The following is a 15,050-nucleotide window of genomic DNA, read 5'->3' on the forward strand; positions in this document are numbered from 1 at the left end:
GCTTCCCACGATGAATCAGTGCTATTTGTTTAGTTCTTAGCTATTTGTTTAGTTCTTACTTTGTGAAGATAATGCATTAACCTTCTGGGAGAGTATACCAGAAATCAAAAGTGGGGCCCCTGACCTCAAGGAATTTGCAATCTAATGGGGAGTGGAGGAGAGCTAGCCCTAGATTGCTTACAAATAGTGAAAGAAGGAGGGAGAATAACCTTACAAAGTCAAGAAAAGAGTAGGAGACACTGGGAATTTCAGGACAGAGTTAAAAGTAGAGACTAATTTATTTATTTGTACTGATGTCTGTCTCCTCCCCTCTGGACTGTAAGCTTGTTGTGGGCAGGGAATGTTTGTTTATTGTTGTATTCTACTCTCTCAAGCACTTAGTAGAGTGCTCTGCACACAGTTAAGTGCTCAATAAACATGATATTGATGGGAGTAGGGGGCATGGCAGGCGATTAGGAGGACAGCCATGTTGGTGAATAGAAGGGCAGCACTGGAGCAGGTAAGGGTGAATGTGAAGTGTCAGAAGTCAGCCTGGTGTCTGGGTTTCCTCCAACAGCATCCAGCTGCACAAATGCTGAGAAGAGAAGCAGCGTGGCTCTGTGGAAAAAGCACAGGCTTTGGAGTCAGAGGTCATGAGTTCGAATTCTGACTCCGCCACATGTCTGCTGTAGGACCTTGGGCAAGACACTTAACTTCTCTGGGCCTCAGCTACCTGATCGTAAAATGGGGATTAAGACTGTGAGCCCCACGTGGGACAACTTGATCACCTTGTAACCCCCCCCCCAGTGCTTAGAACAGTGCTTTGCACATTGTAAGCACTTAACAAATGCCAATATTATTATTATTATTATTATTAAACGCTGGAGTCAGAGGAACATACTGTTGGGGGTTGGGGTGGGGGAATTCAGAACTGAAGTTGGTGGGGCAAGAGTGATGGAGGGACAAGTGATGAGGGACCTGAGTTTGGGGAGAGGGAAGCGCCAATGGTCCGGATTTGTGCAACACAGCCAGAATGGGAGGTAGGGAGCCTAAATAAAACAAGATAGCTTGGCATAAGAGTAGATTAAGGGGCTAAACAGTGGAGATCTTGGGGGGCATGGGGTGGGGGAAGACAAACAGAATTTGGGTAGAGTTGAGGGTGAGGTAGCACTGTGGGTAGAAAGTTATATTTCAGAATGAATAAGATAAGAAAAGATGCAATGATTTGTACTGATGACTCCTTGTTGGACTCAAAGTTGACGTGTGAGTAAAGTTTGGTGGGGCAGGAGGATGGCAAATATGACAAGTGTGTGGAGGCTGGGTGTGTGTTGGGGGTGGGGAGAGGGAAGCGTCCTCTTGGATTTTGAAGCTATGTGGCCTAGTGGAAAGAGCACAGGCCCAGGAGTCGAGGACCTGGGTTCTGATCCTAATTCTGCTACTAGTTGGCTGTGTGATCATGGGGAAGTCACTTAACTTCTCTAAGTCTCAGTTCCTCATCTGTAAAATAGGGAATCAAGACTGTAAGCCTCATGTGGAATATGGCTTGTGTCCAACCTAATTGTCTTTTGTCTACCACAGCGCTTATTACAGTGCCTGGTACTGTGTAAGTGCTCGATGAATACCATCAAAAAAAAAAAGTTGAAGTCCTCCAAGGTTCAGTGCAGAAGCGAATAAGAGAAGGAAGGAAAGGTATCAAGAACACCTAGAAAATTGCACAGGTGGGATCAAATGGGCAGCAGATGAATGCAACTATAACCTGTAAGCTCCTTGAGGCCAGGGCTCATATCTACCAACTGTATCACATTTTCCCAAGCACTTAATATCAGCTCTGCAGAAAGTAAGCACAGAATAAATAGCATTGATTAACTAGTGGGTGGTAGAGATGGTGGTCATGGGCTTCTAAAGAAGAGGTTGTGAGGGATGGGGACAGTGGAATGATGTGAGAGTGTCGTTTTGAGATCAAGAAATAAGCAACTTCTGTCCTTTTCCCATGAGTCAGAGGGGATGGGAAACAGTGATGCTCTGTCATCAGAGAGTGGCAAAAGTATCCAGCACCTCCTGGGATCATCCAAGTTTCCAAATTCTTCTCTCTCATCATCATCATCAATCGTATTTATTGAGTGCTTACTATGTGCAGAGCACTGTACTAAGCGCTTGGGAAGTACAAATTGGCAACATATAGAGACAGTCTCTACCCAACAGTGGGCTCACAGTTTACAAGGGGGAGACAGAGAACAAAACCAAACATACTAACAAAATAAAATAGAATAGATGTGTACAAATAAAATAGAGTAATAAATATGTACAAACATATATGCATATATACAGGTGCTGTGGGGAAGGGAAGGAGGTAAGATGGGGGGGATGGAGAAGGGGACGAGGGGGAGAGGAAGGAACCAAGCGCCAACCAGACACCTATTTGCAGGCTCAGCCACAACTCCAACCCCTGATTAGTGTCCAGGGAATGTGTCTGCTAATTGTTATAGTGTACTCTCCCAAGAGCTTGGTACAGTGCTCTGCACACAGTATGCGCTCAATAACTCAGTTACTCACTTAATCTCTCTCTTGGTTTTCCCAACTTGTAAGCTCCTTTGGGGGCAGGGAACACAGTAAATGTTCAATAAATACCATTTGTACTCCCCTTGAGGGCTAGAGTCCCTGTCTATTTCCCACCTTTGTAAACTTTCCCTGTGCTCAATACAGCACTCTGCAAACAGGAGCAGCGTGGCTTAGTGGCTAGAGCATGGGAGTCAGAAGAACCTGGGTTCTATTCCCGGCTCCACCATATGTCTGCTGTGTGACCTTGGGCAAGTCACTTCACTTCTCTGTGCCTCAGTTACCTCATCTGTAAAATGGGGATTAAGAGTATGAGCCCTATGTGGGACAGGGACTGTGCCCAACCAGATTAATTTGTATGTATCCCAGTGCTTAGAACGGTGCTTGGCACATAGTAAGTTCTTAATAAGAACCATAATAATAGTAATAATAATAAGCACTTAATACTATTACTACTAGTACTACCACTGAATGATTGAACATATCTTTTTCTTCTGTTGTTCTTTCTAAATTGCTTAGCATTTTCCAACAGGAAAATAGTCAGATTTGTCGCCAACTCTGAAATTCTGGGCTCTCTCTCACTGCCCACACAGCCCTATTTGTAAAATGGAAATAATCATCCCTTGCTTTCGCTGAGAAACACTGAGAGGGCAAATGAAGTGTTTTGCATGTATAAATGCTTGAGCTCATAAGAAGAAGATCATTATGTAAGAACACATTATTATAACAAGGATAAATTGGATGTTGGTAAAGTGTTTTGAAATCCTTGGTTAGCTGGCATATAAATTACTGCGTGGAGTTTAATTATCTTTTCAGCCTCTCTCATACCCCTCACATTCTGAATTTCAGGGTGCTCAAAAGCTTGATTAGTATTTCTCAGAATATCAACCTAAATTGTGAAATCAGAAGATACCAGCCACATTCACAGTCCTTAGAACCGTGCCTTGCACCTTATTCATTCAATCATATGTATTGAGCACTTACTGTGTGCAGAGCACTGTGCTAAGCACTTGGGAAGTACAAGTCGGCAACATATAGAGATGGTCCCTACCCAACAACAGGCTCACAGTCTAGAAGGGGGAGAAATAATAATTATGGTATTTGTTAAGTGCTTACTATGTGCCAAGCACTGTTCTAAGCACTGGGGTAGGTACAAGATAAGCAGGTTGTCCCATGTGGGGCTCACAATCTTAATCCTCATTTTACAGATGAGGTAACTCAGGCCCAGAGCAGTGAAGTGGCTTGCCCAAGGTCACACAGGAGACAAGTGGCGGAGCTGGGATTAGAACCCATGACCTCTGACTCCCAAGCCCGTGCTCTTTCCACTAAGCCACGCTGCTTCTCAGTAAGTAGTAGTCATTAGAAGCAGCATGGCTCAGTGGAAAGAGCACGTGCTTTGGAGTCAGAGGTCATGGGTTCGAATCCTGGCTCCACCATGTCTGCTGTGTGACCTTGGGCAAGTCACTTAACTTCTCTGAGCCTCAGTTACTTCATCTGGCAAATGGGGATTAAAACTGTGAGCCCCACGTGGGACAACCTGATCACCTTGTATTCCCCCCCCCAGCACTTAGAACAGTGCTTTGCACATAGTAAGCACTTAATAAATGCCATCATTATTATTATTCCCCTTCTAGACTGTGAGCCCACTGTTGGGTAGGGACCATCTCCATATGTTGCCAACTTATACTTCCCAAGCACTTAGTACAGTGCTCTGCACACAGTAAGCACTCAATAAATATGATTGAATGAATGAATGGTGTATATAGAGCAACTACTGATTAAAGCACACTTCACTAAGCAATTTGGAAAGTGCAACAGAAGTAGAAATGTTCCATTAATCAATCAATAATAGAAGTAGTAGTAATTGTATTTTTTAAGTGCTTACTGTTAGCGGAGCACTCTATGGAGCACACAAAAAGTACACAGAGGTGGGAGATAGACAGGGACTCTGGCTCTCAAGGGGCTCACAAATGGTATTTAATGAGCACTTACTGTGTTCCCTGCCCCAAAGAAGCTTACAATCTAATGGAAGAATTTACAATATACTGAACTGTACCAAATTGTTGATTACAATGAGAAGCTCTACTGAAGGAAGCGACTGATGCTTTTGGCCAGAAATTCGGGGAATTCAGAAACCAAGGTCGCCAGAGTTAAGCTGTGGTTAACATCGTGTCTACCAACTGTATTGGAACAACAACTTGGATATTTGTTCAGCGTTTACTATATGCTAAGCACTGTACTGGGGTTGTTGCAAGTTAATCAGGCCAGATGCAGACTCCGTTTGATATGGGATTCACAGTCTATGGACGGGGTGAGGTCCACTAATTATATTGTAGTTTACCAAGAGCTCAGTATAGTGCTTCACACATAGTGAGAACTCAATTCACTGATGGTATTACCTTTCTAAACATGTCACATTAATCCAACTGCGCACAGCCTATGGAAAGATCACGGGCCTGGGAATCAGAGGACCTGGGTTCTAATCCTGCCTCCACCACTTGTCTGCTGCGTGACCTTGGGCAAGTCACTTAACTTCTCTGCGCCTCACTTATCTCATACGTAAAATGGGGATTAAGGCTGTGAGCCCCAAGTGGGACATGGATTGTGGACAACCTGCTTAGTTTGTATCTACACCAGTGCTTGGTACAATGCCTGTAGGTACAATGTAGGAATTTATAGAAATTTCTTTAAAAATATGCAGCCAAAGTAGCAAGCTGTCTTATTCTTGGGAATCAACTCTGAAAGGGCATCTGGGAATTTAGTACCAAGGCCAACAGAAATGCCCTGTTTTTTTAAATGTTTCACCTGTTGTTCTCCACTGTGTCACGATAGTCAGCTGTGCCACTACTGGGGGAAGGTGCTCAGTTTTCAAGTCTGCCAAAATCCCAGCATTATAATTTCTGATGAAATACATATTTTCATTACATGAATTGGAAAGAACACTATGGAAATCAGTCTTCCAGACTACAGTAAATTTCTTGTTGGCAGGAACGTATTCTGTTACATTCTACTCTCCCAAGCACTTAATACACCAGCACACAGAAAGCACGCAATAAATTTGATTAATTGGTTGATTGGAAAGGTAGGGGAATACATTTTTCAGCTCTGAATTGGGGCTCTGCCCCAGACACCACTTCAGGCATATATGTGGAAACTCTCATCAGCTCATCATTAGCATTTCAAAGGGAAGCAACTGCAACTATTTAAAATTCATTGTTTACAAAACACTGATTTCAAGTGCCACTCTGTCAGAGAAACAAGTGAGGCTAAAACTTGAAGTGAACCTATCTCAATAAGGCTTTCTAGTCTTTTATCACTTTCTTGAGAAACAGCCTGACCCCTAGGCTGCTTCTAGATAGAGCATCTGTTAGATGGAACTGGGTTCTAATCCTGGCTCCGCCGCTTGTCTGCTGTGTGGCCTTAGGCAAGTCACTTCACTTCTCTGTGACTCAGATACCTCATCTGTAAAATGGGGATTAAGACTGTGTGTCCCCTATGAGACAGGGACTGTATCCAATCCAATTTTTTGTATCCATTCCAGCCCTTAGTACAGTGCCTGGCATGTAGTAAGCACTTAAATACCACAATTATTATTATTATTGACTTTCCCCATAGTATGCTCAAAGCTGTGTACCATTTCCACTGTTTTCAACCATTCTCCTCCCAACCCCTTACTTCCCAAATGGTCTACTCTCTCTCTCTCCAAACATATGTGATATTTTACTTAAAATCGGCTCGTGACCCTCAAGCTTCTAGATATATTGCTCAAATCACAAATGAAACATTTAAACTAATTCTGTGGCTAAAAGGCTCCTTTAAAAAATAAATACCAGAGGAGTACCTGACAGGAAATGCCAAACTAAAATAAAGACAGCTATGTATTGTTAACATGAAGGCCAAGGAGCTGGATCTTTGCCAAGGCAAGATGGGGTCAGATAGCATTTTCCAAAAAAACCTACGGTTCCCCAAGATTTCCACTACGCAGGCAGAACTTCTTAGCTCAATCCTGCTACACTAGCCTACTTAGGAAAAACAATATCAATTCAAGCCCAACTACCCTGCTCTGGCCGTGGAATTTATGGAGTAAAAGGCTTAATCATTCATACTTTTAGATGAAAATATTGAATTCAGAAAAAATTTGTCAAAAATTGAGCTAACCAATGCAAACTAAAATGAAACAAGTTTTGAGACCATTTTGGGGAGATTATAAAACATCTCTTGATTCGATTTCCAACCTCTACCCCTTCAGTTTCACAGCATAAGAAATTGGCATAACATTTCCAGGAGAATTCCAGAGGTCTGAGCAGGCCATTAGCAATGGGAAATCCCAACCTTCGTGGCCTCATTTTTGATGACGACTGCGAGTTTTCCCTGCTGAAGCACAAACTAGCTGGAGCAAAGATTTATAAGGGGGGAAAAATGTCACTTCAAACCTGAATCACTGAACTCAAGAATAAGAAAGAAAAATGGAAATTAAGAGCCTTTTGCTCATTTTATACCATTAAAAGTGAAATATGTATTTTAAATCCACCTCCAGCTACAGAAATAACAGCCTTCATAGTAAAGTGCTTTCTGAACAATCCCAGAGGCAACCTACGGGATTTTTCAGTTTGCATTTCAAGTGCAATTTAAAATGCGTGGTGTGTGGGATTGACCAGGCAAAATAAACTGAGAATTCACCAGTCATTTCTCTCTCTCTCTCTCTCTCACACACACACACACACACACACACACACACATACACACACACACAACAATTGACAGTAAACAGCAAAAGACTTTGAAGTATGTGAGTTTAGGAAAGGAGTGTTCCCTAACTTTAAAGAAAATAAGAAATGTGTTTATGGCCAATCCCTTTGTTTCAACAGTCTCTCTTTACTTCCATTTTTCTCATTTCTTAACCCCTAAATGAATCTAGTTTTAATCAGCTCACATCCCGATATAAACTCCTCACACTTCAAATCCCAAGCAACACTGTGCTCAGGGGCAGAACTGAAATACAGATGCCAATTTTCATTAGGCAGTATCTTACTGCTTTTCTGTTGCTTTCATAAAGAAAACAAAACAAGCCAAAAGAGCTGGCTTGCAAATTCAGATTCCTTACTTTGGATTCATGCTATGCCACCTAAAGATACTCGAAGGGCCTGAGCTCCTAGAATTTCTACTTTTCCTGGAAAGTTCAGCTCAATTCAGCCAGCAGAAAAGGACTCAATTCAGTTAATGTTTCATTTTGTAGTTCATTAAGAGCCTCCAAGGTAGTCTCAGCATTGCTAGGTAACGTCCCACTGCAACCATTCTTCAAATTTGATCAGTCATATGTATTAAACGCTTATTGAGTGTGCAGGCACTGTACTTAGCTCTTGAGGGAGTGCACTATAACAGAGCTGGTTGATAATAAGAATAACTATGTTAATAATAGTGGTATTTGTTATGGGCTTCCTATGTTCTAGGCACTGTACTAAGCACGGTGGGAGATACAAGCAAATTGGGTTGGACAGAATCACTGTCCAACATCGGGCTCACAGTCTTAATCCCCATTTTACAGATGATGCAGCTGAGGCCCAGAGAAGTGAAGTGACTTGCCCCAGGTCGTACAGAAGACAAATGGTGGAACCGGGATTAGAACCCAGGTCCTCTGACTCCCAAACCCAGGCTCTTTCCACCAAACAATGCTGCTTCTCCTAGCTATGTTCCCTACCCACAGTTTACAGTCTGTTCTAGTCACCCCATTCCATAGTTATTGTCCCACTCCTGTTAAGGGAGGCAGGTTAGCCATATGGAAAAAAACTTGAGAATGGGAATCAGGACACCCAGGTTTCAATCTCATCTCTGCATACTGTTTCACCTCTCTCTAGCTGATCTGTAAAATGTAACAAAGATGTCGTGAGGGGAAAAAAATGATATAACCTATGGGAAAATGCTTTGGGAAAATACAAGGTGTTATTAAACAAAATGCCATACGTTGCCAAAAATCAGGTTGAGCAAAATGAAGGATTCTAGGGAAGGGCTGAAACATTAATTCATCATCTGCCTGAGAGAACCATAATGCCAGAACGATTTTAACAGAAGACACTCAGGGACTACCTCACGCCTTTCAACCCTCCCTCAGTGGGATTTTTATCTCTCCTTTCATAAATCAATCTGGCCTCACACTTCAGAGTCCTGGACTGGCTGAAATGAGGTCAGATCAAATGGGTCATCTGCTTCCTCTTTACAAATGCACCAACATGACCTGTTTTCCCACTTCTGCCCATTCTCCAGCAATTCAAAAAAACGCCTCCCCATTCTGCTTCTTTCGCTTTACAACTTGAACTGGGAACTCCATTGCTGTTGATTTACGATTATTCCTGGTAAAGAACTCCTCAGATTATTACTTGGGTCATTCAGTCACAAAAGTCCTTATTAATACTTTTTTCTATCACATAAAGTCCTTAATAATGCTATTTTCTACCTTGGATCTTTATGAGTAGTGCATTTCCCTTTTTCCTCGTTGCTCACCTGTAGTGTCAAGAGACTAGAAAAGTTGTATTACTGCATTTTCATGGTCACAGTGTGCAAGAGACTCTCTCATCAACACTCACTCACAGACAGATTTTCACCATCAACCCCACTATCTTCCAGAAAATGGACCATTCTCCCAACCCCTTCTAACTCCCTTCCCCAAAGAATTTTTACGGGACTCCAAGGAACAAGCCAATGGATCCAAAGGCTCAAATAATCAATCTTTTCCTTGACTTATTGCAGTAGTTTTGGGGTCTTTTGGTTTTGGGGTGGGGGGAGGGAACGTTTGCATGGATATACACATGGGGTGTATAAAGGGAAAAGAAGAGAGAATACATTCAAGATTAAACATGGGTGACAGACTCATCACTTAATGTCCAACCCTAATCCAGGGGAAGCAAGATGATGCTGTTAATGTTGATGATACAGTCTTCTGTCATCAATTATGGATGAGCCACCACCCCAATCACCAGGGATTGAGAACCTGCATAGGGATATTGATTAGAATGCCACTGGTTTTGCGCATTTTCCCTGCTCTCAGCCATGTTGATGGGTAGGGTTGCTGCACACTGCCAAATGCAGAAGAGTTCTGTGTACGAAACAATTTGGATCAGTGATATTATAGCCACAGTTTGGTACTGTTATTTAAGGAATTGTTTATTATCACAGTCATCCATCTTCTTTAGAAACCGAAACTGCAAGTTGATCAGGCAGGCATATTATGGACATAATTTATACAATTTTATATAAACTGGTTAGGTGAAGAGAATCTGGGGAAGATTTTCCATTTAGCAACTTAACTTCACCCCTTTTGGCTCATCACCACTCTGTGAAATCTCCTACCAGGAAGTGGAAAAACTTCAAATAAGTTAATTTTGCTGGACTGAGGAAGGTCTTTCAAGGTCTGATGGGGGTTAGGAATTGAACCACTAAAACTGAAAAGAGGTTTAAAATTATTAGTGACTTTCCCTCTACTTACAGATAGTCTGTGTCCCATACAAAGACAAGGAAAAGGGGAGAGAAGAAAACTGCTGCATGACCTTGTACAAGTTGCTTAACTTCCTTGTACCTCAAGGTCCTCATCTGTAAAATGAGGATTCAATACCTCTTCCCGCTCCTGTTTATACTGTGAGCCCCAGGTGGGACAAGAGCTGTGTCTGACCAAATTGTTGTATCTACCCTAGGTAAGATATTGTAAGGTAAGATATGGCCCATGGTAAGGGCTTAAGAAATACCACTATCATTATCACATTGTATTTATGTAAGACAAGGACTGCATCCAATCTGATTAACTTGCATCTACCCCAGTTCTTAGTAAAGGGGTTGGCCCCTATGTACTTAACAAATACAAAATTATTATTATCGTTAAAACGTTGGGTCCAGAGTTATCTAGAGATGCATGACAAGCAAATCATAAACAGAACTATTCAGGAGCTATATATCTTCATTTCTACCAAACATCTAAACCCATGACCGAATAAACACTTGTGATGATGAGCCCTGGACTCTCCCCAAGGAAAATTATTGTTAGGGCTATAACTACGTGCAATTTTATACATGTATAGTTCATGTGTCCAATTCTTACACCCGATTTTGAAGGCAAAAGACTCTGGCAATATATTCCACACTGAAAGGTGGTTTGGGGGCTTTTTGATTGGAAAAAGAGGCTCTTCCTTATAGAAGCAGCGTGGCCTAATGGATAGAGCTTGGGTCCGGGAGTCAGAAGGACCTGGGTTCTAATCCTGACTCTACCACTTGTCTGCTGTGTGACCTTGGGCAAGTTACTTCACTTCTCTGGGCCTCAGTTACCTCATCTACAAAAGGGGGAATAAGACTATGAGCTCCATGTGGGACAGGGACTATGTCCAATCTGATTACCTTGTGACTACTCCAGTGTTAGAACAGTGCTTGGCACATAGTAAGGGCTTAATAAATGCCCTATCATTAATTATTATTATTAGTGCTGGCCTCCAAATACAGCTCCAACTCTCCCTCGTGTCCACAAAGAAGTGGCTTCTGCTGCCAAATCCTATCAGCAACTCCTATTCATCATAAGAAGCTCATTTCTTAAGGTAAAATACTCTAGGGGGTTGTGAGTAGAAGGGGGTATGATGCTATGGATCAAAGGAGGGCTGTTTGCCAACAGCACACGGGCTAAATTCCCTCTCCAGGCACACAATTTATGTCACTTTTTCAGGGAAACATCTGGTCGTAGCCCAAAATCCCACCCAGACCTTGCCTGTATCATTTCAAAAATGAGGTAGTTGCGACCCTACTCACATAGACCTCCCTTTGTGTACCATACTGTAGAATTAATGATCATTTTAATTCTCCACCCACTGGGTGCAATGAACTGTATGACAAAAGCAGCAGCATAGCATAGTGGATAGATCACAGGCCTGAGAGTCAGAACGTCATGGGTTCTAATCCCAACTCTGCCACTTGTCTGCTGTGTGACCTCGGGAAGTCACTTCACTTCTCTGTGCCTTAGTTACCTCATCTGTAAAATGGGGATTGAGACTCTGAGCCCCGCATGGGACGAGGACTGTGTCCAACCTGATTTGCTTGTATCCGCCCCAGCGCTTAGTACAGTGCCTGGCACATAGTAAGTGCTTAAATACCATAATAATAATAATAATAACAACAAAAGCAAGTGAGCCATTCACCACCCACAAGAAGCTTACATTCTCATGTGAATCTAGCTATGCTGGCTAGATGAGCTAACAGCATTCCCTTGGAATGGAGAAGTATCCTTCCTCCACTTATAAACTCACACTGCAGAGCACTATTTGTGAAAATCCAATCACTAGACTGATTTCTTCCAACTGAAATTCATCTTCACCTGCAGGAACTCTGCCTTCTCCTCTGCAACATTATTTCTCCATCCTGTAATGGAATTTAATGCCTTCTCCCCCACTAGATAGCAAACTTCTTGAAGGCAGGGTTGGTGCCTATTTATTCTATCGTACTCTCCCAGGCATTTAGTAAACTGCTCTTTATAGAGTAGACACTCAAACACTACCGACTGATCGACTGAATTTAATTATCATGGAGACACAATGGTTGGGGAACATCTTCCTTTTCTGGTGGTTCTTCCACAGGAACATAAGATTTCAGTTATAGTGTCCCATGGGATGAAAGTGAAAGAAGTTGGAACTGTGGGATCAGGACATTTGAAATGGGAGAATTTTTTTTTTTAATATCAATCAATCAATCGTATTTATTGAGCGCTTACTGTGTGCAGAGCACTGTACTAAGCGCTTGGGAAGTACAAGTTGGCAACATATAGAGACACTTACTATGTGCCAGGTACTGTACTAAGTGCTGGAGCAGATACAACCTGATCGGGTTGCATGCAGTATCAGTTTCACGTGAAGCCAACGAGTCTTAACCCCCATTTTACAGATGAGGTAACTGAGGCATAGAGAAGTTAAGTGACTTGTGCAAGGTCAAGCAGCAGACAAGCGGCTGAGCCAGGATTAGAACCCAGAGCCTCTCAATCCCAGACCCGTGCTTTTTCCACTAGACCGCACTACTTTCCACCTCAGATGACCCCTTGCCACGAACAGGAGCTTATGTTTGCCTTGGCCGCTAATGGCTTCCAGCTTCACTTCTCGTACCATACTCACTGGCAGTCATAAATGCACGTGAGGGACAGGACAACCACAACGCTGTCACCTCCATCTACTGCAAAACGCCAAGCCACCCAATATCATTCAAGGCAGAGTAATGGGGACCAGCACTCAGGAGTATCTTAATTAAATAATGTTAAAAGCTTGGGGAGAACTTGATTATAATGTCCCTACAAGCCCCTTGTGTGAACCCAGTATTAGCTGGGCTTCTGTCTCCTTTATTACCACAGGCTCTGCCTCCTAAATAGTTCTGTTACCAATGATCTGGAATGTAGCTTGCAAAAGAAGTGTCTTCGTTCTTAGAGCCCCATACAAAGGGCTGATGGGGGGCTGAGAGTGGGATGGCTAGTAGTGAGGTAACCAGCCCTAAGGCTATCTGCTGTTTCTTGTTCCTCCTCCAATTCTGTCCTTGTCTCTGGGAAAACATCATCATATATATATATATGATATGATATATATGTATGTATATATACATATATATACATATATATACACACACACATCTATACGTATATATGTATATACGTATATATATACATATATACGTATAGATGTGTGTGTGTGTGTATATATATATATATATATATAAAACCTTTGCAAACAAGAGGCTCTACATTTTCATATTTTTTTAAATTTGCAGGATGCCTTGTTTGAGTGCATTTCAGACTACAGTAAATGTTTGTCAGATTGACTAGAGCTTAAAAGCAGCAGGTATGGGAAGTGAGAGAAGGGAGATGGGAAATGAGGGGAAAGGGAATAATGATAACAATTGTGGTGTTTGTTAAGCACTTACTAAATGCCAGGCGCTGTACTAAGCACTTGGGTGGATACAACATTATTATTACAAGCAAATCGAGTTGGACCCAGTCCCTGTCCCATGTGGGGCTCACACTCTCAACCCCCTTTTGCAGATGAGATAACTGAGGCACAGAGAAGAGAAGTGACTTGCCCAAGGTCACACAGCAGACAAGTGGCAGAGCAGGATTAGAACTCATGTCCTTCTGGCTCCCAGGCCTGAGCTCTATCCACTAGGTCTGACATCCAGCACCTTACGGGGATGGACACAAGAATTTCAACATCCTTGGGAAATTCCTCCACTGCCATAAAGGACATTTTATTTTTAACCAATAAAGCCCTGAAATTAACCAAAATGCAGGTTTGTTTCCAGGGATTGATCCTGGACAGATGTAGACCACGGTTTTTAATGTGCAAGGCCTAGTGGAAAGAGAACAGGCTTGGGAGTCAAAGGACAGGATCTGAATCCTAGTTCTGCAACTTGCCTGCGGCATTACCTTGGGCGAGTCATTTAACATCTCTGTGCCTCAATTTCCTCATTTGTAAAATGGGGAGTAAATACCTGTTTTCCCTCCCCTTACATTGTGAGTTCCATGAAGGACAGGGGTCCTTTACACCCTGATAATCTTGTATCTCCCCCATCTCTTGACACATAGAAAGCATTTAGATATCACTACAATTATTATTATTCAAACATGCTGATAGGGACAGCCTCTCTCCTATAAGGCACCTTCCACCTCAAGGCATTTGCTAAATACCAAAATCTTCTTCAAATCTACTTCTACTTTAGAGTCATTAACATTTCTTCCTCCCTCCACCTCCCCACTAGCCCACCACACTTCCTCCTCAGCACCCTTCTGGACGCCAAGAACAGCCAGGTGACTAACTCTTCAGAGTTGCAGACTAAAGCTGAAACATTTTACCCACATTTCATTCACAAATGCTACCCTGAAATAAGGGACAAAATGCTTCTATTTTCTGTAGTTCATTAACCAAAAATCTTATCAAGGTGGGAACCGGGCTAACGGGGTGAGCAGCCAGACTCTGAGTCACAGGGTACTTACATCACTCTTCCTGAACTTTGCTTTCAAGCTCTTCATGTTTAGCCCATTCAGCCTTCCAAAGCCTTCTAAGAGACTTGTCAACACCTAAGCAAAGGAGAAAGGAAAGTAAGTGTCTAGAAGTCCAAATAAACACCATCTGTGCATTCTCCTGGGTTATACGCAACTCAAACTTTTATTATAGCCTCTGGGAAAAATCAATGGCGTTTAATGAGTGCTTACTGTGGGCAGAGTACTATACTAAGCGCATGGGAGAGTACAATGCAACAGAGCTGGAAGACATACTCCCTGCCTACAAGGGCCTTATAGTCTAGAGAAAAGAAAGCAGGAGTCCTCAAGGTGTGTTATTTCTGGGGTCTACAAATTCTAACCCAACACACGAAGGAGGCTTTAACATTGTCCAAATACAGTGGGCCTTGCCCATTAAATACAAGAAATAAATTTATCTGCTTCTCTCCAGCTTCAGGGACCACTTTAAGAAGCATTTGCCCGCCTATATCAGCATGAGACGGGGAACCTCTCATTA

At 42.5% G+C, this 15,050-nt stretch overlaps 1 protein-coding gene across 2 annotated transcripts in view; it reads right to left on the reverse strand.

Annotated features, from left to right (window-relative positions):
* RAI14 (retinoic acid induced 14) overlaps positions 1 to 15,050 on the reverse strand; it is a 178,149-nt gene that overhangs the window by 135,440 nt on the left and 27,659 nt on the right. For both annotated transcript variants that reach the window (XM_038743770.1, XM_038743769.1), the window contains exon 2: positions 14,528 to 14,611. In XM_038743770.1, the coding sequence (XP_038599698.1) occupies positions 14,528 to 14,563 (36 nt within the window). In that variant the 5' untranslated portion in view covers positions 14,564 to 14,611. The remainder of the gene's footprint in view (positions 1 to 14,527; positions 14,612 to 15,050) is intronic.

The sequence above is a fragment of the Tachyglossus aculeatus genome, chromosome 3, assembly GCF_015852505.1.
Source record: "Tachyglossus aculeatus isolate mTacAcu1 chromosome 3, mTacAcu1.pri, whole genome shotgun sequence".
NCBI lineage: Eukaryota > Metazoa > Chordata > Mammalia > Monotremata > Tachyglossidae > Tachyglossus > Tachyglossus aculeatus.